The sequence below is a fragment of the Mus musculus genome, chromosome 8 (genome assembly GCF_000001635.26).
Source record: "Mus musculus strain C57BL/6J chromosome 8, GRCm38.p6 C57BL/6J".
In the NCBI taxonomy this organism is placed as follows: Eukaryota; Metazoa; Chordata; class Mammalia; order Rodentia; family Muridae; genus Mus; species Mus musculus.
Genome location: NC_000074.6, coordinates 110,507,145 through 110,525,746, shown reverse-complemented (window position 1 = coordinate 110,525,746; position 18,602 = coordinate 110,507,145). Strand labels below are relative to the sequence as shown.

Below are 18,602 nucleotides of genomic sequence, written 5' to 3'. Positions count from 1 at the left end.
GTCATTTGAAGCCATTGGATTGTTACACCAGAGGAACAAGTTGAAAGCTGTGAGGGCTCCATGGCCAGGAAAGTCCTACTGGGCATAGGAGGGTCATCCAGGGAGGAGCGGGGCCTTGCCTTCTTGCTCCTTTTTAGCCTTCTCCTGGGCTTTCATGACGACATAATCCTGAGACATGTTGATGACATAGATGTGCTCCCGGCTGCCGATGGCCTTTAGCAGGCAGTGGAGGGCAGAGGGCGCATTCCGTGCAAAGAGCGTGTCCAGGCCGTCGAACACCACGCCTCTGAAACAGTTGCTCAGCTGCGGGCAGAGAGAACGAACGAGATGGTTATTTCAGCCTGGATTGACAGCTGTTCTCTGCGGAGAGGCCTTTTCTTCTGTCGGGTTTGGCATACTCACTGGGCTCCAAAATAAACACCAGGAAACCAAAGTCCAGGCACTGACAGGAAATGAAGGAGGTCCTTTTTATGGAATGTACTGACCCCCACCCCTACCCCACCCCCCCAGTGTAAACGAAGACTAAATGCCTTAATGATGCGTTTATGCAAGAGTGTAATGGCAGGTGATTGAAGAACAAAGGATTTATTCCATCTCTGTGTGTAGAATAAAGGAACAAAGAAAACATCAAAAGGTCTCGAAAGCTCCATGAGGTGTCTGAAGATAAGATGGGAAGGAGAGAAAAGGGAAGGGTTCTCACAGTGAGTGGGGAATCCGGCAGCAAGAGCCCGCCTGAGCTTTTCTTTTTGTGTATGTACATGCATGCACAGGTATGTATGCATGTTTGTGTACAGGTGCACATGCATGCACATGCAAGTGGAAGCCAGAGGACAACCTTGGGTATTATTCCTTGACAGCTGTCCATCTCTCTTCTCTGTACCTCTGTCTGTCTGTCTGTTCTCTCTCTCTCTCTCTCTCTCTCTCTCTCTCTCTCTCTCTCTCTCTCTCTCTCTCTTTCTCTCCTCTCTTTCTCTGTCTCTCTGTCTCTGTCTCTGTCTCTGTCTCTGTCTCTCCCTCTCAAGAAACCAAGGTGTCTCCTTAGGACTTGGGGTTCACTGATAATTCTGCTAGGCTGTCTGGCCAGTGAGTCTCAGGGATCCTCTGTCTCTGTCTGCCCAGATCTGGGATTGGAAATATATAAAGCCATGCCCAGATTTTTATGAGGTGCCTGCTGGGAGACACAATGCAGGCAAACCCTTTGCCACTAAGTTGTCTCCCAGGCCTGTACTTTTCTTAGCAGCCCACTCACTGCCTTGGAGTGGAATGACTTTGGCAACATAACTGGACTGTAATGATCTTGGTGTTGCAACCACTGAAGAACGGTTTCTCCTGCAATGTGGTATTACTCCAGGACCCGGCATGAAGGATGGAGTTGAATCCCCAGCACCCAAGAAGGTATCAGGCATGTGGGGGCTGCTTGTAATCCCAGCACTTGGGAGGCCCAGATGGGATGTCTGCAATAATCTGGCTAACAAGATGAGCCAGATTAACTCCTGTCTGTTGTGAGAGACCTGATTTTCATAAATTAAAAGTGAAGAACAACTGAAGATGAGACCTGATATCAATTTCCAACCCATGGCCTCTAACCCATGTACACACAGATATAAACATGCATACACACACACACACACACACACACACACACACACACCCTATACACACAGACACATGAAAGAAATGTGCTTAATAGCTGCCCGGTATGAGAAACTAAAGGAAACACACAGCTCTGGGAGCCCATAGGCCTTGCTGGTCGTGACTCCAGAGCATACGTAGTTTTTTCATGTGTCCACGTGGTCCTGGAGAGAAAACCAAGGCCTTAAGCAAGCCAGGCAGGTACTCTTTCACTGGACTGCAGCTCCAGACCCCCAAGTTCATTAAAAAAAAAATCACATTGGTTTTGACCTTAAAAGCAGTATGCTTTTAAGAAGAATTGAGAAAGATAAAAGGAGATGTAAAACCCATAGACCTACTAACCAAAGAGAGTAACACTGATCTCACACTGTAGGAGGTTTTTGTCAATGCATGTGACATTATTTGCAAATATATAAAATGTAAATTTGCTTTACATATTAATCTGTTTCACATTACATTATGAAAACTTTTTTTTTAATCTGTAATTTACAGAGACCCATGTTTTATTTTTGAGACAAAAATCTCATTATGCAACCCAGCCTGGTCTGAGTTCCGCAATCCCATGCCCCAGCGTCGGGAGCTCCGGGATTTCAGGTGCACACTACCGTGCCAGGCAAGCTTGGACTTCCAGCTGCTCACATTATACTTTTTATCACATTGCTCTTTTTGCTTTATTTCTTTGGTGTAAAACCTGCTCCCTGGTTCTTTAAAAAGAAGAGTAGCTTCCAACTGGAGGACAGACAGAGGTCATGGGCGAGAGCGACAAAAGACAAGCAAGGGACCCTTTGAGTCCCGAGGGCTCTGAGCCACTGAGGGGGGCCGATGGCCTAGCGTCTCAGCTCTCAGCAAGGGTTCAGTGTGTGAGTTCCAAGCCTGCTGCTTTGTGTGGGTGGGCGTGTACACACCTGTATCCGCTCAGCCAGGATCTGAATGAGGAGGTCATCTGGGAGCACGCAGCTCATCAGCCCGGTCTCCCCGCCAATACTGGCGCTGACGCTGAGCCGCCGATGGGTGGGGCCGGGGAGGAGAGGGCTAGAGGAGATCTGATGAGTGGGAGAAGGGCAGGAAGTCAAAAGCCAGCCTTATGTCTCAACAACTATACATACAGGCAATGTAGCCTACACACACACACACACACACACACACACACACACAAAATAATAATAATAATAATAATAACAATAACAATAATAATAATAATAATACCACAAAACTCTTGCAGGCTCCTTAAATAATGAGGACTATATTTCAAATGGCATGATTCCCTACTTCTCTTGAAAGGAAATAAAACTTGAGACATGTGATTCATGTAATTTATGTCAAATAGCCTAAAGAGTTGTTTGTGAGCTTTGAAACCTGGGCCTGAGAACATAGAAGAACAGGTCAGGACATGCCTGGGCAGGCCCATCGTTACATGTCCTGACTGGCCTAGTGCCTCCCTATCTCCTGCCCTTCTAACAGTCTGTTGATGTTTAAATGGACCAATCATGTGAAACCGCGCCAATTCCTCCCCCAGTCCCACCCCTTTTCTATAAAAACCCCTAGCTTCCAATACTCGTGGTCAAAACCACTGTCTCCTGCGTGAGATACGTTTCGACCCAGAGCTCTGCCATTATGGCTCCACCATGTGGTCGACACCTCTGTCTCCTGCAGGAGATATGTGTCGGCCCGGAGCTCTGTCATTAAACTCTGTCATTAAACTCTGTCATTAAATTCATGCTTTTACATCAAGATGGTCGTCTGTTCATGATTCTTGGGTGCACGCCGAACGGAAATTGAGTGGGGGTTTCCCCACTAGGTTCTTTCACTCTCAGGAATGGTGGTAGCTTCAAGCAGGGATACTGTGGGAGGTTCTCTGTATGTGTCCTGACCTGTATTTGACTGCCCATTCACCCAACAGATATTTACTGAGTTCCCATCATGCACCAGGCCCTCCTTGTGGACTAGGTAGGCATCCAACAACAAACAGGACCAGCAATTGATGCTGCCTCCACGGCTCTTACCACTCTCACGGGAGACACAGAAACTGAGCGCATTACCCAGGAACCGGTAATATTCACGGCAGGGAGGCGTGTGGTGGGGAAGTGAGAGGGCAAGGGAATGACGGGGCAGTGAAGGGGTGGAGAATCACGGGAGGATCATATAAGCTTGGAACCATGGCAGACTGAGACAAGAACTTGAGAACTGTCTCTGTGAGGGAGCTGCGTGCGTGAGCTGATTTGGGAGCACACGGGAGTTCAGCGTGTATGGAATCTGGTAAGCAATGGTGGTGGTGGAATATTGGAAGGCAGGTGGATGTCTGGATGGGACTGGTGAAGGAGATCAGGGGCGACTGAGACAGAGGAAGTGGTCCTTGGAGGAAACAGAGAAGGGGATCTGAAGAGTGAGTTAGGAGCTGGAGGGGGCATGGTGGTGCACGCCTTTAATCCCAGCACTCGGGAGGCAGAGGCAGGTGGATTTTTGAGTTTGAGGCCAGCCTGGTCTACAAAGTGAGGTCCAAGACAGCCAGGGCTATACAGAGAAACCCTGTCTGGAAAAACCAAAAACCCAAAAAACCAAAAAACCAAAAAAAAAAAAAAAAAAAAAAAAAAGGAGGGCAAGGACCATGGATTTAACCCCTGAATTGAATAAGAGGGAGAGGGATGGGAACCAGTGCACATGTATAGATGGGTAGAGTGATCAGCTCAGAATCTGTCTCCAATTCATTTGGGTCTTGTCATGTTGAGCAGTGCAGGGTTGTGTGTGCTTTTGTGTGAGCTCGTGCACATGTATACATGTGGTATACAGGTTCTGATTTCTACTCTGACTTCTTTTAGGGTTACTGTTTACTGAGAGAGAGAGAGAGAGAGAGAGAGAGAGAGAGAGAGAGAGAGAGAGCTAGAGTCAGAACTGGGATTTTCTGCTGTCCCCAAAACATTCTAAAAGTCTTTACTTCTAGATTGATAGAAGGAAAACAAGCAAAACTTACCATGATGCCCTATTTTTAACAAATACGAGCATCGGTGTAAAGAATGTCATAGCTCTCAGGGAAGAGGGTTAAAGGCTGGGGCTCCCAAAGAAAACGAGCCAGGGGCTCCAGCTCACAAGGTACTATGAACACAAAACGCACTTATAGGGGAGGTGCAGATAAAAGACCTTGTTGGGCACCAGTTTAGCCCCTGAGATGCTCCGTCCACCTGTAGGTGTCTTCTCCAGGGCGGACATTGCTCCATTCACCTGTCCCATCTATATTCTGGTCTCCATTCCTGTTAGGAGCTAAATCTTTACTTAACCTGCATTCCTAATTTAATGCTCGGCTTTCTTTTTATGAAGTTCTATGAGCCTGTTGTATCTCCTCTCTATAAGGATCTTCAGCTATCTCTGTCCACCTTAGATACCTACTATGAAACACCTGGTGCCTAGGCAGCGTGATTCCAAGACTGAGGGTCTGAAGACCCTCAGATCTTCCCGTTCCCCCTCCATGTCCTCTAATTCTTTCTTTACTTTGGCTGGCCTCCTCTTACTGACGCCACCTGAACTGCCTTGTACCTAGTTCTGAGCATACCCTTCCTCTGCTCCAACGACAACTTCTTGTTTCTCTGTCTCTGAATGAGGCCTGCCAGGGGCCACTTGGGGGAACTAGTAAAACTGTGAACTTGAGGTTCTAGTCTTAGTTGGGCCGTCGGCATTCTCAACTCTCTCTTTATGCAGCACCAGTTTCGGGTCCCGTTGTGACAGTGGAGATATTTGTGTTCTACCAGTCCCCTGTAGGGAAGGCAGCCTCTAACCCCAAACTCCTCACTGCCTCCTATAAAAGACCATACCTCCTATACACATACATACAAGAGTGATAGGGTAAGATTTCCCCAACTTCCACCCTCCATCTCACATCTCCTATCCTTAGCTGTATCTTTTTCTTCTTTTGAACCTTTATGGATCCCAGAGGGAGTTATCTTTTAACTGATCAACCCTTTTCCTTTTCTCTTGGGATCTCATCTCTTCCTGTGTGGACCTTACATTTTGCAAGAGTACCATCCACCCATGCTTCCTGCTCTTTAAGAAGACGATAATATGGTCTATTCTGAGCAGAACACGTGGCTTGGGAACATAGACGTTACCATGGGTGACAAGTCCCCTGGGGCTGCATTCATTTCAGGCCTGCTTCCTACTTTTGCCTTTGTTTCTCTCCCAGTGACCACACACTTGACCTTGGGCGTGGTCCCTGGCAAGTCCTTCCAGCCCTTCCGCTCACATCTCAAGGGCTGATACTCACTGGCCCTCACTCTCTACCCACTGCTCATTCCTTGATTTCATTGGATGTCTCTGCCTTTAGCACGGCGTTTTTGCCAAGATGGCAGTTTACATTCCCCAGCATGTGGCTGGGGCCAAATGACTTCTTTATGACCTACACCGACTTTCCCTACAGCCCAGCACCACTTATTTTAATAGGACAATCCTTTATGTTCCTCTTGTACTGTTTGAGTCATAGGAGATTATTATTATTATTATTATGAGATTCTAAAAGGTTCAACCGAATTTCTCTTGTGGCTATCTCCTGTCACCGTTTTGCTCCAGGCAATTTGTGAGCATGATCGGCTTCCTCGTCGACTCGCCACTACTGCGGCTTGAGTGGGAGACCTTCCTTTTGTCACTGTCATCCCTCTGGGATCCAGTGCGGTGCCAGTAATAGAATAGTGCTTACTGGGTACCAGGTGGCTGTGTACTAGTTTCTGAAGGAGTGGTGTAGGGCAGCCACGGGGTGCTGGCCTGGCCGCAGGATGCTGTGAAGGGGGAGGAAGGATTCCCAACCCTCTTTCCAGGGATCCCTGCGTACCTGTACCTGCGGTGTTTCGGATTGGTGCTGGTGATGCTGCTTCTGAGACCCAGTAAAGTGGCTGTCCGCCTTGCCTTTGGGGAGCATCACACTCCCGCGCACGGTCTTCGGAACTTTGTATTCCTGGGTTATTAGAGTGAGCTCTGAGGTAAACCTGCCCAAGTTCTCAGTGCTTAGTCGTGCTGGTACCACAGTATTTTGGGTCATTGAAGACTCATGAGCTGCTGGAAGAAGGTGGGGTTTCAGTAAAAGTCACCATATGAAGGAAAGGACAGTGGGGGACAATACACTGCAGCCTATGTTACTCTCTTACAGAATACTGAGCAATCTTCATATACAGCTGACTGACCTGGGCGGGAAGAAGAGGCTCCACCCACTGAGTATCAGAGGATGGCTCCCCTGGGGTCCTGAGCTCTTTTGTGCCTGCATCAGTTACTTTTAATTTTTAATAGTTGTGATAAAATACTATGACCAAAGGCAATTTTATAGACTTTTAGTTTTTATTTTGGTCCCTACCAACTGGGACCAAATATTCAAATATTTGAGCTGTGTGTGTGTGTGTGTGTGTGTGTGTGTGTGTGTGTGTTAGGTCATTTCTCATTCAAACTACCATATTGCCCATCTTTTCTATAGCTCTTATAACCGTCTGTGCCCATTTTCTTTCTTGGCCCAGAAGCCAAGGGTTTCTTAAGTTGCGTGTGCACTAAGGCCTTGCCTTGACAATCTGACCCTTAACCTTCTGAGCTTTTGGGCAGTGGTAAGGTCGAGGAGCAGATAGGGCAGAGTTTTTTCTGCCCTCAGCAGAACCAACTCTAATGAAGAATGAATTAAACAAGAAGTATGTGGTTATTAGCAAATGGGACCTTCACTCATGCAGTTATTTTCTCCGTTTTGTTCCTGATTCTCCTTCCAAGCAGACTGCTACCTTCTCAGCTCCCTCTTGAAATAACCCACTTTCTAAAATTTCAGTTAAAATCTACTTAGATAAGCACTTGCTAGAGTGCCTTTGTGCCAGCCCTGAGCCTCAGAGTCGTCTTATGGCCCCCTTGCTTGACATATTTGCCCTGTCTCATTGTGCCCCCTGGGATTCTGACTTCAAAGATGGGCTGGGCACCCCTGAAGGAGACCAGGGGTGGAGGACACATTCTTTGTCTCATAAGCCAAGCAACATCAGTGGTCCTCTAGGTCTCGGGGAGACTCGGCCTCAATGCTCCTGCCAATCATCTCAGCGTATAACTCTCCAGGGCTCCCTCATAGCTACAGTTCCCCGCTGGCTTATCGTTTCCTGCAATTCCCTTCTCCCCTCTCCCAGTATTTGGGGCTATGTACAGAAAAGCCACACTGCACCTGCTGGAGGACTAGGGACGCCTAACTCCCTAGTGGAAAAAGTCACAGCTGAGTTCTACAGCAGTTATGAAGGGTGCTAGTCTTCTAACTTACCAGACTCTCCACCAGGCCCCTCACCAGGCCCAACATCTCTGCTTTGCTCCCCTCAGCTTCCTCAGAAGCACTGGCCACTAGCATCTCCCCTCAGTCTCGACCATTTTTCACTATGGACTCTGGCTCTCCTGCCTGCTCTGTGATCCACTGATCATACAGTCTCTTTACAGTGTCCATGAGCCTCTAGCTGTTTCTCTTCTGTCACACCCTCCATATTTCAATAAGAGCAGCTAGACACAACCATAACAAAAGTTTTCATTTGAATACATAACTTCCTTCTTTTTTTCCTTTCTTCCTCTGTTTTCCTTTCTTCTTTCTTTCGTCATTGTCCCTCTTCTGTGCCCTGTCATCATTTTGCCCCGTCCCCTTCGCTGCTCAATTTTTCTGAACAATGATCCAAACCACTGCTGTCACAATGATGTATGTAATTTAAAAAAATTTCCAGTAGCACATAAAAATAAAATAAAATCAACTACAGTGGTATATTTTATATAACCTATTACATGAGGATGGATAGGTCAATAGCTAAGCCAAGCATAAAAACTGTGAAATAGATAAATAGCACAAAATGAAATAAAGTGAGAACAGTATGTTTACTAGAGCAAAGGAGGGCAAGGAGGGCAGAGGCCATGGAAGCCTCACCTCTCTCCCCTTTCTCTCTCCTCTTCCCTACTACCGGCCCTGCTGAGTGTCTTCCTTTGGGGCCCTACCCGCATCTAACTGTCCTCCGACTTCTCTTCCAGTTCTTCCTGCTAACATGCAAGTCTTCTCGAGGGAGTTCCCCTCTTCTCTGGGACAACTGCATCTCTGCAGTGTCTGCAGCTCCCACTTCACTGATGGACTCCCCAAGGCCTGCCTTCAGCTTGATGGTACTCAGTTCAGAGGCTCAAATCTATCATTTCTAACAGGATGCTAACATGATGGCGTGGACCACTGGGATGCTAACACAATGGCATAGACTACTGGGATGCTAATAAGATGGAAAGAATCACTGGGAGGCTAACATGATGGCATGACCACTGGGATGCTTAACACAGTGGCAAGTATCACTGCAATACTAACATGATGGCATGGACCACTGGGATGCTAACACAATGGCATGGATCACTGGGAGGCTAACATGATGGCATGACCACTGGGATGCTAACACAATGGCATAGACTATTGGGATGCTAATATGATGGAAAGAATCACTAGGAGGCTAACATGATGGCATGACCACTGGAATGCTAACACAATGGCATGGACCACCAGTTTATTAGATACAGGAGCACATTTAAGAGAGAGTTATGATATTGTCTGGGATTTCCCCCAAGGAACCATTTCTCTTATCTATCCAGTAAAGAACCTTGTGTTCCATGAGCATCCCAAGCGGAGGAATTGAGAGTTGATCAACTAGCAGGTGTGGGGTGCTGTCAGGAACTGTGTCATGTTGTTAGGACTGTTCACAGAGAGAGGATCCAGCTCTAGTCAGATCCCCTGCTTTGAACCCTTGTGTCTCCGTTCTCCTGATCCATGGTCCTCAGATGACTGGATGAAGCCAGAATTCTTGGCTTGTACTAGGAAGACCATACCAGGCTTCTCTATGCTGAGATCCAAAAGTTCAACCCATCTTCTTATGCTTCCTCCTCCCAGGATTCTTTGCAGGGTAAATGACGTCACTCTCCTCGTTTCTGTGGCTAGAGGTCTCTGTGCTTATCCCTGAGTGTCCCTGCTCAGTCCTCCATCATGTATGTAACACAGAGCGAGCTGGACCAAGGCCATTTTTTCCTGCTTTTCTATTCCCTTTACATTATGAGAGTTACTTTTCTACTGTTGCTTTTGGACATCCAGGAGACAGACCACAGTCACCCCCAACTCTTTTTATTCAATAGAATGAAAATCAAAGCTTATTACAATTGATCTGTTTATACAACCAGCCTTTCCACCTCTGATTTACTATCAACCTCTGTGATTTCTTGGTCTTGCCCTTGTCTCTAGTTTGCATGTTAATATTTTCCCAATCTTCAAAGTCCATTTCCGTGAAGACTTCCCCAAATCACCTGTGCTGGAACCTTCTAGTTCCAAACTTACTCTCTCAAGGACACCAAACACTTTATGGTTGTAAGTGTTTTCTCCTGTCGAGTGAACTCATCTTTGTCTCCCCTCCAAGTGTCACACCAACCTTAATATACAGGTTGTAGCTCTTCCTGGTCTGCTTTTCTACTATGTCACCCACACACCTGCAATGGTCAGGGGATGATAGCTCTGCATGCATGCTGGATGAAGAGGAGAATCCTCTAGCTATATGTCACACATCAGCCTCAGAGCAGGCTATAGGAGAGGACGCTCAGAAAGCTGCATAGAGGAAGAATGGCCTTCCCCGTAAAGGTCCCAAGGTGAGAGATTAGCTCGGAAGGTGCTTGCTATGCAAGTGTGAGGACCCAAGTTCAATCCCTAGAACCCACATAAACAGCCAGGCCTGTAAGCCCAGTGCTGGGGAAAAGAAAACAGATGGATTTTGGGGACTCACTGACTAGCTAGCTTAGTGCAACCAGTGAGCTTCAGACCAGGGAGAGACCCTGTCTCAATAAACCAGATGGGCAGCCTCTGAAGTAGGACACCCAAGGTTGTCCCCTGACTTTAACATGCACATGCCCTTACATGTGTATACACACACACACACACACACACACACACACACACACACACACGCACGCACGCACGCACGCACATGCACACGCACACACGCACACACGCACACACACACACACACACACTCACACTCACACGCACATACACACACACTCACACTCACACACACACACACACACACACACACACACACACACACACACACCTGCAATCATGGATCTTACCTGACTCCTCTGCTTCCCTCATGGACTGCTCTATGGCAGCTCTGATGCACAGCTCCCGGGCCCGAATCCCTAGGATGTTGTTGGTGTCTGATAGGGCTTCTAAGACGATGGAGTCAATGTTCAGGCAGGCTGCGTTGTAGAACTTGGCCATGCTGATGGCATTGGCTGTCTTTCCTGTAAAAACATCCAGGGCATCGACTCTTAGGATTCTCATTTGCTCGGAAGTCTGCAGAACAAAGTTCCCTATGGAGTGATTTCTGAGTGCTTCACCTCCAAGTCTCTTAAGTGGCCAGAGATAGCACCAACAGAGACGAAGCAGCATCATGCTGTGAAGATGAGCTGGGCATCTATTCCTCAGCACAGGGGCATGACAACCAACCCCCTCACTAGGCTTTTCTCCTCAGGTTGAAAAACAGATCACAGTGGATGATCTCTAAAGTACTGTGTAGCCCCCACTGTCTCTGATTCTAACAGGAAGACATTGTCTTTTCTAATTGTGGTAAAGAAAACACAAAAATTTAGATCTTTTTTCTGGTCTCTTCCCCCCGCCCCCACTCCTGCCCCCCACTCTGGGTATATGCCTGTGAGCATTGCTATGCTGTTCCTCAGATGAAACTCTTAGGATCTGCCCTGATCACAGCAGAGGTTGCCACGGTTCTGTATGGAGGAGTCGTGGTATCTCTGTTCACAGTCTCCCCTCAGGGATCGTCGAATACCTGACAAGGGCGTCCCGTGGACGATAATGGCGATGCCCTTCCGGTTCTTGGCCAGGCGGCCTTCTGCAGAAATGTCGATGCCCAGGTGGCGTGCGATTGCCTTGCTCACTGGATTGCTCTCCACCTCTCCAACCTCCTCTACGGAGTGGCTGTCTGTGCTCTGCATCTTGTCGGCTAGGGATCCAAACCACAGTGAGCGTGTGCACAGGCGCACATCCGGGGATTTACATAGGGACACAGGCACCGATAGCGATGGGAATGAGTCTTTTCCTTTAAAATACTCTTGTTTTTTTAAAATGCCCACTGCTGCAGCAGTCCCTGCCATGGTGCACAAGAATGCTTCATTTGGCTATTACTTTGTGTCTATATTTTAAAGTGAAAAAAAAAAAAGGATATTCGTTGACTTAAATTCCACTGGAAGGGATTTCTCTTGTTGAAACATAGAAAGGATGGCCATGTGGAAGAGTCTGGAGTTGGGTGTACGGGAGGAGCCAGGACTGTGCAATGGGGAGAAAGTGCCACAAAAGGTCAGGGACTGATGCACGGGGGCAAGTGAGCTCAGACAGGTTGGGCGCCAGGGAGGATGGGCACCAAGGATTCTGCCTTTGTCTTGGGTTTGTCACTGTGCCCCCAGCTTTAACTCAGATCTCAGAGAAAATAAAGGTCAGAAAAATGGATCCTAGATGCTGGGAGGTGAAATGGAGGGTTTCTTAGTGGTTTGATTGGAGGGATGTCTAAAAGAATGTTCTCCACATCCTCAGAGTGTTTTGTCTGTTTGTTTTTATAACAGTTCCCATTTGGCCATACTCTTAGCATTAAGGCATTGGGTCTTCCTTAGCCAAGTTAAAATGCAAGTGACTGTGGCAAGGAGGACACATCCCACACTAAGCTGCTCTGCAGGCTTCCATGCTCATAGCACTGTGTGAGAAGATGGGTCAGTCTTCAACAGAGGGTGCATGTGGTAGGTGGGAGGTCACTGCCAGAAACCCAGAGTACCCCTTTATATGGAAAAAGATGCTTAGATCTTTCTTGAGCAGCTCTTTCATTTCTGCTCAGCCAGAGCTGTCCCTGCCCCCAGCAGTGTTTCCCCCCATCCCCACCCCTCCAGCAGTGCTCAGTTACTTTGAAATGTTAGTTTTTCCAGGCTTTCTTCATAGTCATCCTCATCTAGGTAGTTTTTGGCTTCAATTGTGAGATGCCGCTCTTCCAGGTTGGATGTGACTGAGATCCCTCGGCTAATTGATGTCCTCTTTGTGCTGGTGGTTCCTTGGTCAGACGTATTCATTTCTTCCTCTTCTGCTGGGGAGGGGTGCAGAGGATGAAAACACACCGGAAGGGAGTTGAGAGGGGATAAAGGGGGAGGGGGAAAGAGATTCCAGGAAAAAAGAAAACAGGAAATGGGGAGAGGCGGGGAGGAGGAACAAGGAAGGGTGGAGCTTGGAGGAAGGGGGCCGGGAGTCAAGGGTGAATATCATCAAAATAAGTTCTGTGAAATTCTCAAAGAATTAATACAAACATATTATTTAATCATACTAATAAAGAATGGCTGCACTGATAGTCATCCAGTGCCGACCCAATCCTAAAAATCAAGACCAACCATGAGCTTGCGCCAGTGCTTCAGCATTTAATCATGTTTAGATACCAAGAGTGTGCAGTTGACCCAGAAACTTGGAGAATTCCAAAGAGCCCCAGAATATAAAGTTTAAAATCGTCACAAGTTACAGGGATTGAGAGAGACAGAGGGTGACAGGAGTTGAAGCTAGCTTTATAATCACTGGAGCAGGAGAACTCTACTGTCCACATCTTTAATTCTCAGGCTTTCAGAATGATGTGGAGACCATTCTGTACACATCAGCTGGAGCCTGCTTCCACCCTCACTGCCTCGCCAACATTCCCAGGGTGCCTGACCCCTGTCAGGCCGCCACCCACCTCACTGCTTGGTCTTTGCTCTTCCACGGTGTCTCAGTGGGTACAACAGCCTGTGACAATCAATAGGTGATCTCTCACTGACCTAGGGAACCCCTGTGTTTTGTTTAGAACTGAGATGTGACTAGAGGCAGCCGCCCTCCCCTGGGTCATGGTCAGAGAAGGGAGAGTCCACATCATGAAAGCAGTGTGAACCAGTGTCGAGAGAGGTACTGGTGAGCATCAAGCCCGGGTTGTCCCTGGACCCATCAGCTTGGATCCAGACCATCTTCTACTGGGACAAATGAAATACAAAACAAAACAAAATGAAACCCAACCTGTAGTGGCTATTCCTGGTTGTCAACTTTTCTATATTTGGAATGAACTACAATCCAGAACTGGAAGGGTCACCAGTGACCCTAATCTGGAGGCTGGGAGATAGAAGTTTCTGACCTGGATCTTGGTATGGAGATCTTGAAGACAGGGAGATCTCTGAGTTCAAGGTCATCTGTGTGTGTGTGTGTGTGTGTGTGTGTGTGTGTGTGTGCACATGAGGAGGTCAGAGGACAATCTTGAATGTGGTCTTTAACCTTCACCCTTGTTTTAAGTCTCAGTAACCCCTGGACCTTAGTGAAAGCAGACTGTGCCCAGCCTCTGCATCCTTAACACAAAGACCACAGGACCTGAAAGAAAGAAAACTAAATTCAAGGCTTCAAAGCCCTAGCCAGAAGGTTTATTCAAGGCCCTAGTCAGAAGGTTTACAGACTTAAAGCCATAAAGATAAGAGAGTTGGGCCAATACAAAAGCTGTAAAGTTATCCCAGGAACCAACTAGCCATTGAGATAAGAAAGGCACGAAAGGACAATCTCTGGACAAGCTCAGATGAGTAATGGGCCACATGCTGATATGGTTTGAGCTTAGCCAGAAGACCTGCCAACCAAGATAAACACCCTCCCTTTAGAGTTACTGTCACATACTGCTCACTGATGTTTAAACTGCCCACTTGTGTGTAACTGCGCCAATTTCCCCTATCCCCCCACTCCTTTCCTATATAAACCCCTAACTTTTGAGCCTTAGGGTCGACTCCCCTGTCTCCTGCGTGAGATACATGTCGGCCCGGAGCTCCGTTCATTAAACTGCCTCGTGTGTTTGCATCAAGACAGTCTCTCGTGATTTCTTGGGTGTGTGCTGCCTCAGGACTTGAGTAGGGGTTTCCCCCGCTAGGTTCTTTCAGACCCATTTTGTAATGGTCTTAAGCAGGATATATAAGGCTCTGGGTACCTGGCAGGTACTCAAGAGTGGGTTGTTGGTCCCATGGCAAGGATAACTAGAAGAGAATGGGACAATGGCTCAGAGCTTGCTCAGCTCCATGCTGGGTTCTCACCGTTCTCCAGGTTCTCCATGTACTTGGCCTTCATGTGCTCCTCTTTCGATTTCTTCATCTCCTTAAAGTAATCATAGACTTCTGGTGGCAGCTTCTCCCCTGGGTTCCGGGGAGGCAGCAGCAGGGTGTTGTAGGAGTCGTAGCCCTTCAGCTGTCGCAACATCTGCTCAAGGAGAGATTGAGAGCTACTGTTGGCCTCAATGGAGGTTTCCTCTTGCTCGCTGGCCTCACAAAAAAACCCGAGGATGAGATTTGGAGAGATGCTTTACGGGTGTCACATGGTGGGGTCCTTCGGAGAGGTCTAAATATAGAGCTAAATCCTGAACTAACAAGGATCCAAAACCTTTATGTTTTTTGATATCTGCCCAAGCATTTCACACGTGGAGATGATTTTTTTCTTTGAAAATAGCACACTAGATTCTTCTAATAACAAACATATACAATTACATTATCATTCTTTTAAAAAGTACAGTTACAAGTCAACTAAAGAGAGGGGTATGTTCTGAAACGTGAGATTGTGTTATTAGATGAATTTGTCACTGTTTTAAAACTGAGATGGCTATAATGTCACTAGATTAGCTAATCTTATGTGGTGATGTTATGCATGCAGGGTATTGCTAAGAAAAGAGTAAATGGGATTAGAAGTTACAATGACAATATATATATATATATATATATATATATATATATATATGAGAATGTTATAATGAAACTCATCATTCTGTGTACTAGCTAAAAAAAAATAATAAAAAAGTAGCCAGTAATGGATCTTTAAATGGAAAGGAAATGGTAAAAAAGAAGCACTGGAATATCAGAAAGAAAATGATGAATAATGGAAAGAGTAAATGGACAAATGCCTCCTACTCTGTGGTTTTCTAACAAAACAACATGTAGTTACAGTGTTATAAGGAAAGATTTAACAAAGTTACATTAAAATGAGGAGCTTGATCCCCAATTGGTCATAATAAGTTACATAGACACAAGGCAACATGTGTAGCAGTAACTAAAGAAGCTGTATAAAGAAGCTAAAAAAATGCTCCAGATAAGTTGAGAAGGAAAGGTAAACAACATTGGAAGGACTGATAAGAAGGCAGCACAAAGTCTACAGAGGACAAAAAGCAAAACCAACAAAACAAAATGGCAGATAGAGTCCTCAGTATATCAACCATTACATTAAAAGTAAATGGTCTACATTATTCAAACTAAGGGCAGAGATTGTCATAGTTCATGCATTTTAAAATTATTTATTTGTGTGTGTGTGTTCACATGTGGCAGATAGGTTGATTTTTCTCTATCTTCCTCAATCACTCTCTACTTTTTTGCTTTGACTCAGGGTCTTTCACTGAATTTGAAGCTTAATGATCCAGCTAGCATGGTTGATTCTGAGTGATCTTAAAAAAAAATCCCACTGGTCTCTGCTCTCCCAGTGCTAGGATCACAGCTATGCACCACTGTGACTGTTGGGGACTGAATGCAGGTCCTCATGCTTTAAGGAAATGAGCTTTACCAAGTCAGTAAGCAGCATCCCCAGCCCGTATTTCCTAAGTGCCCCAATTATAGGAAGTATAAAAGAAAATCATTTTAAATATAATGCCAGGTTGTTACATGTAGTTCTTTACTGTGCAGATGTTGACCATAAACATTCACTGGATTTTTAATTTGTTTAAAAGTGCATATTGGAATTAAAAAAAAAAAGCAATAAGTTCACCTGTGGAGAGAAGAAGCAAGTGGGGAAATGCTATGGAGGAGAGATTGATAAACTGACAAGGAGAGAGGAGGGGAAAGGCCAGAAGGAAGGTACTGCAGACACAAGGACGCATGCCAGGGGTGGGGCCTGTCATGTCAGGAAGGGGGTTTGGTTTTGTCTCTACTCACCTTCTCTTCTAAGAGATACTGCTGGTCAAATTCTAGGGAGTAAAACTCAATGGGGAAGTTGCAGGGGTTCCTCACAATCACCTCGGCCTCATCTCCTGATGCAAAAGGCAGGAGGGGCCCCAGTTCCAGAACGGAAGGGCTGAACTCCAGGCGTGGCTCCAGGCCTTGACCCTGGGCCAGAAGTGTCAGCTTCTGAGAGCTCTGGCCAATTTGGAACAACAGAGACTGGCTGTAAAGTTTCTAGAAAACATGGGGGAAAACAAAAACAACAACACACAATGTAAAACTGAGAGCCACAAAAGGGACAAAACTTCTTGTCTCCAGATGAAAGGAGACATATTTCCTACAGAGCTGTGAAAGAGCAATCTCTGTGGTGGAGTATTTGTGTGCTGTGTATATCGCATGCTCGGCACTCTGCCAGGGCTCGCTCAAATTGAGAAGGACTTCTAATCTATTCTCATGCCTCTGAGTTTCCTCTGTGGGCATCACCCTGTCTGGGCCTGAGACTGTCAAATTCCCACGGGCAGCCAAGGGTACAACAGAAAAGCCAGGGAACTAATCTTGTCCAGCAGCTGCAGCAGCAACTTCCACTAATGACTACCAGGAACATGGCGAACATTCCATCTCCCCTGCTTTTTAGTGATATCTCCCTCATTCAGAAGTGAAAAAAAATTCAAAACCAGGCTGAGGATAGCTCAATTCCCAGTGCCACAAAGAAAAAGAAAATAACACCCAAATTTTGGCTAAATCTTAAGACACTCTTTTTTTTTTTTAAAGATTTATTTATTTTATGTATTATGAGTGGTCTGCCTGCATGTACACCTATACATACCACAAGAGGGCATCAGGTCCTGGTCTAGATGGTTGTGAGTCATCATGTGGTTGCTGGGAATTGAACTCAAGACCTCTGCAAGAGCAGACAGTGCTCTTATCTATCCATGGAGTCATGGTGTGTGTGTGTGTGTGTGTGTGTGTGTGTGTGTGTGTGTGTGTGTGTATACATGTACATGCCTATAATTCCAGTACTTGGAAGGCAGAGGATCAAGGGTTCAATGCCATCCTAGGTGCTACTTGGTGAGCTCCAGGCCATTCTGAGGTACACAAAACCCTGTCTTTGAAAACAATCAAAAGGAAAATATCACTTGGATATCTTAGGCTTTAAATAAACGTTGTCATGGTGGGGGTGGGGGTAGGGAGGACTTCTTGAGAGCCTCTCTGGTTCTAGGATTTTTGCAATGCTTGCCATGTTCTCCATTAGGAGTGACTTCACACTGATGACATTCGTGAGGTTCAGGGAGGCTTTCTGCCAGGAAGTGCTGGCCGCCGTGATGACTTATGGTTCCTGCGTCACTCGTGTTCATAGTCACTGGGTCATGGATGGCGCACCGAGCAGTGTGCTCTGTGCTCCGGTTGGTGTTATTAATCTTTAGAACGACCCAAAGAGAGCCATGGCTGCAGCTCAGTACTCGCTTATCTGAACTTTCAGCTTCTAGCTGCTTTTATATGCTGACTTGCAAAGAGGTAAGCGCAGAGGATACAGGCTCTGTCACCTGATGCCCTGAGCAGTCTCAGTGACATCTCCTGTAATGAAACCCATTAATATTTCTGTAGCTGCAACGCTTGGAAAATAAGTATGATAAAGAAAGGCAGAAACGGCCGTGTCCGTTAAAATGAGAGTTTTCTATTGAGTGAGTTTTAATATGAGACTTATGAAATTTCAACCCCCCACCCCACACTTTTGGAAGCTTTATTGGGTTTCAGAATTGCAATAAGGAAGTTTTGATATGGGAATATTATTGCTTCTTTATGTTACCTATGAACAAGCTGGGGCTTAGTCAGACAAGTGATTTGTTCAAAGATCCCCAGCCTGTAAATACCCAAGCAGTATGCCAGTAATTCCGTGCCACTGAGAAAGGTGGTGTTACTCAGGTCTACTGAACCCAGCCCGCTGGGCCACACAGCAAGTGGGTGAACTTGGA

The 18,602-nt window shown here is 46.3% G+C and overlaps 1 protein-coding gene across 10 annotated transcripts in view; it reads right to left on the bottom strand.

Annotated features, from left to right (window-relative positions):
* The window catches only part of Hydin (HYDIN, axonemal central pair apparatus protein), a 343,286-nt gene that overhangs the window by 84,507 nt on the left and 240,177 nt on the right, over window positions 1-18,602 (bottom strand). For 4 of the 10 annotated variants that reach the window (XM_030243552.1, XM_030243560.1, XM_030243558.1 and 1 more), the window contains 8 exons: window positions 16,624-16,863; window positions 14,749-14,911; window positions 12,582-12,758; window positions 11,460-11,633; window positions 10,744-10,917; window positions 6,446-6,669; window positions 2,538-2,675; window positions 120-303 (listed from right to left, as the gene is read on the bottom strand). In XM_030243552.1, the coding sequence (XP_030099412.1) occupies window positions 120-303; window positions 2,538-2,675; window positions 6,446-6,669; window positions 10,744-10,917; window positions 11,460-11,633; window positions 12,582-12,758; window positions 14,749-14,911; window positions 16,624-16,863 (1,474 nt within the window). The remainder of the gene's footprint in view (window positions 1-119; window positions 304-2,537; window positions 2,676-6,445; window positions 6,670-10,743; window positions 10,918-11,459; window positions 11,634-12,581; window positions 12,759-14,748; window positions 14,912-16,623; window positions 16,864-18,602) is intronic. The other 6 variants (NM_172916.2, XM_030243555.1, XM_030243556.1 and 3 more) reach the window with 5 other exon arrangements.